This window comes from Rhagoletis pomonella, unplaced genomic scaffold, assembly GCF_013731165.1.
Source record: "Rhagoletis pomonella isolate Grant_MI unplaced genomic scaffold, Rhpom_1.0 Rhpom_scaffold_22201, whole genome shotgun sequence".
Lineage (NCBI taxonomy): Eukaryota > Metazoa > Arthropoda > Insecta > Diptera > Tephritidae > Rhagoletis > Rhagoletis pomonella.
In genome coordinates this window covers 1-1,121 of record NW_023480711.1, presented here as the reverse complement: position 1 = coordinate 1,121, position 1,121 = coordinate 1, and the positions used below count along the sequence as shown (strand labels likewise).

At 37.7% G+C, this 1,121-nt stretch overlaps 1 protein-coding gene across 1 annotated transcript; it reads left to right on the top strand.

Moving 5' to 3' along the window:
• Positions 1-580: 580 nt before the first annotated feature.
• LOC118732554 (transcription factor Adf-1-like) lies at positions 581-1,114 on the top strand (the record flags this gene model as incomplete). Its single annotated transcript, XM_036461685.1, has 2 exons — positions 581-794; positions 1,017-1,114. Coding segments are annotated over exons 1-2 (234 nt in total), but the record flags the coding sequence as incomplete, so codon positions are not given.
• Positions 1,115-1,121: the final 7 nt, after the last annotated feature.

Here is a 1,121-nt window from a genome sequence, read left to right as displayed (position 1 = left end):
AACACCAACTCCAGCAAGCCTAGGTGTACACATACATACATACATGAATGCTATGTATGAAGAAGGTATGAAAAATTTCGGATTAATGTTATATGTATAGCAGCTATAACATGTCTGAGACCAGCTGGTTGTAATGCAATGATGGGCAAAACGCTACTCGCGAGTAGCGTCGCAGCGCTTACCGTGGAAACACAATGCCGGCGAACGGCGAACTCACCACAGCGAAATTGCCGCTGTCAAAATTAAAACACCCGCAATCCTATGAAATTGAACACAGCCAAAGCGAAATGCGAAGTTCGCTCGGCGGCGTTTCGCGGCGATAGATTTAATTCTATCGCCAATGCTGGGCGAATGCGGCAGTGCTTGCCAAAGGTGGCCGTAGTTTTTTTTGTTTCAAAGTTTTAGAAGAAAACAACAAATTGACAGGATTAATTGTTGTTGGTTTGAAAATATAATAGTTGATTATTTTAATCTGGCTTAAAATAAGATGATTTATAAGAATTTATCTTTGTTTTATTATTTATTAGTATTTATATTCTTATTATTTTCCAATTTCTAAATATAGGCTCGTTTTTTTAAAACATGGTAACCCAATTATAAGTGCGACGAAATCAGCTGTTTCTTCGGTTGTTTTAATTTATAGTAGCCAAACAAAAGAATGGATATCAACGAGATTCTGATCGAACAAATTAAACAAAATGATTGTTTATTTAATTTATCACATCGCGAATACAAAAATGTCCACAAGAAAATGGAAATTTGGGAATCAGTTGCTCAGTCCTTGAATTTGAGCGGTAAGTATAAATGAATTTACATGTGTATGTGCAAACAAACAAGTGATGTGCATGAAATAAGTAATTTTAAAGCCTGCTCCAAGTACTCCAGGATTTACAGGAAACCCTCTTTTCGCCTTTAATAAACCTTATGGAAGGTGACGTACGGGAACAGTTTCCTGTAAAACCTGCAAATCGTGAAGTACCTGGAACAGACTTATTAATAAACAATATTTCTACCAGCGGATGCATGTCGCAAGCGCTGGAAAGGGCTCCGAGATACATATAAGAAACGAAAGCGTTCTGAGCTCCTTGCGTCTGGAAGTGGCGCTCCCAATCCTGTTAAAA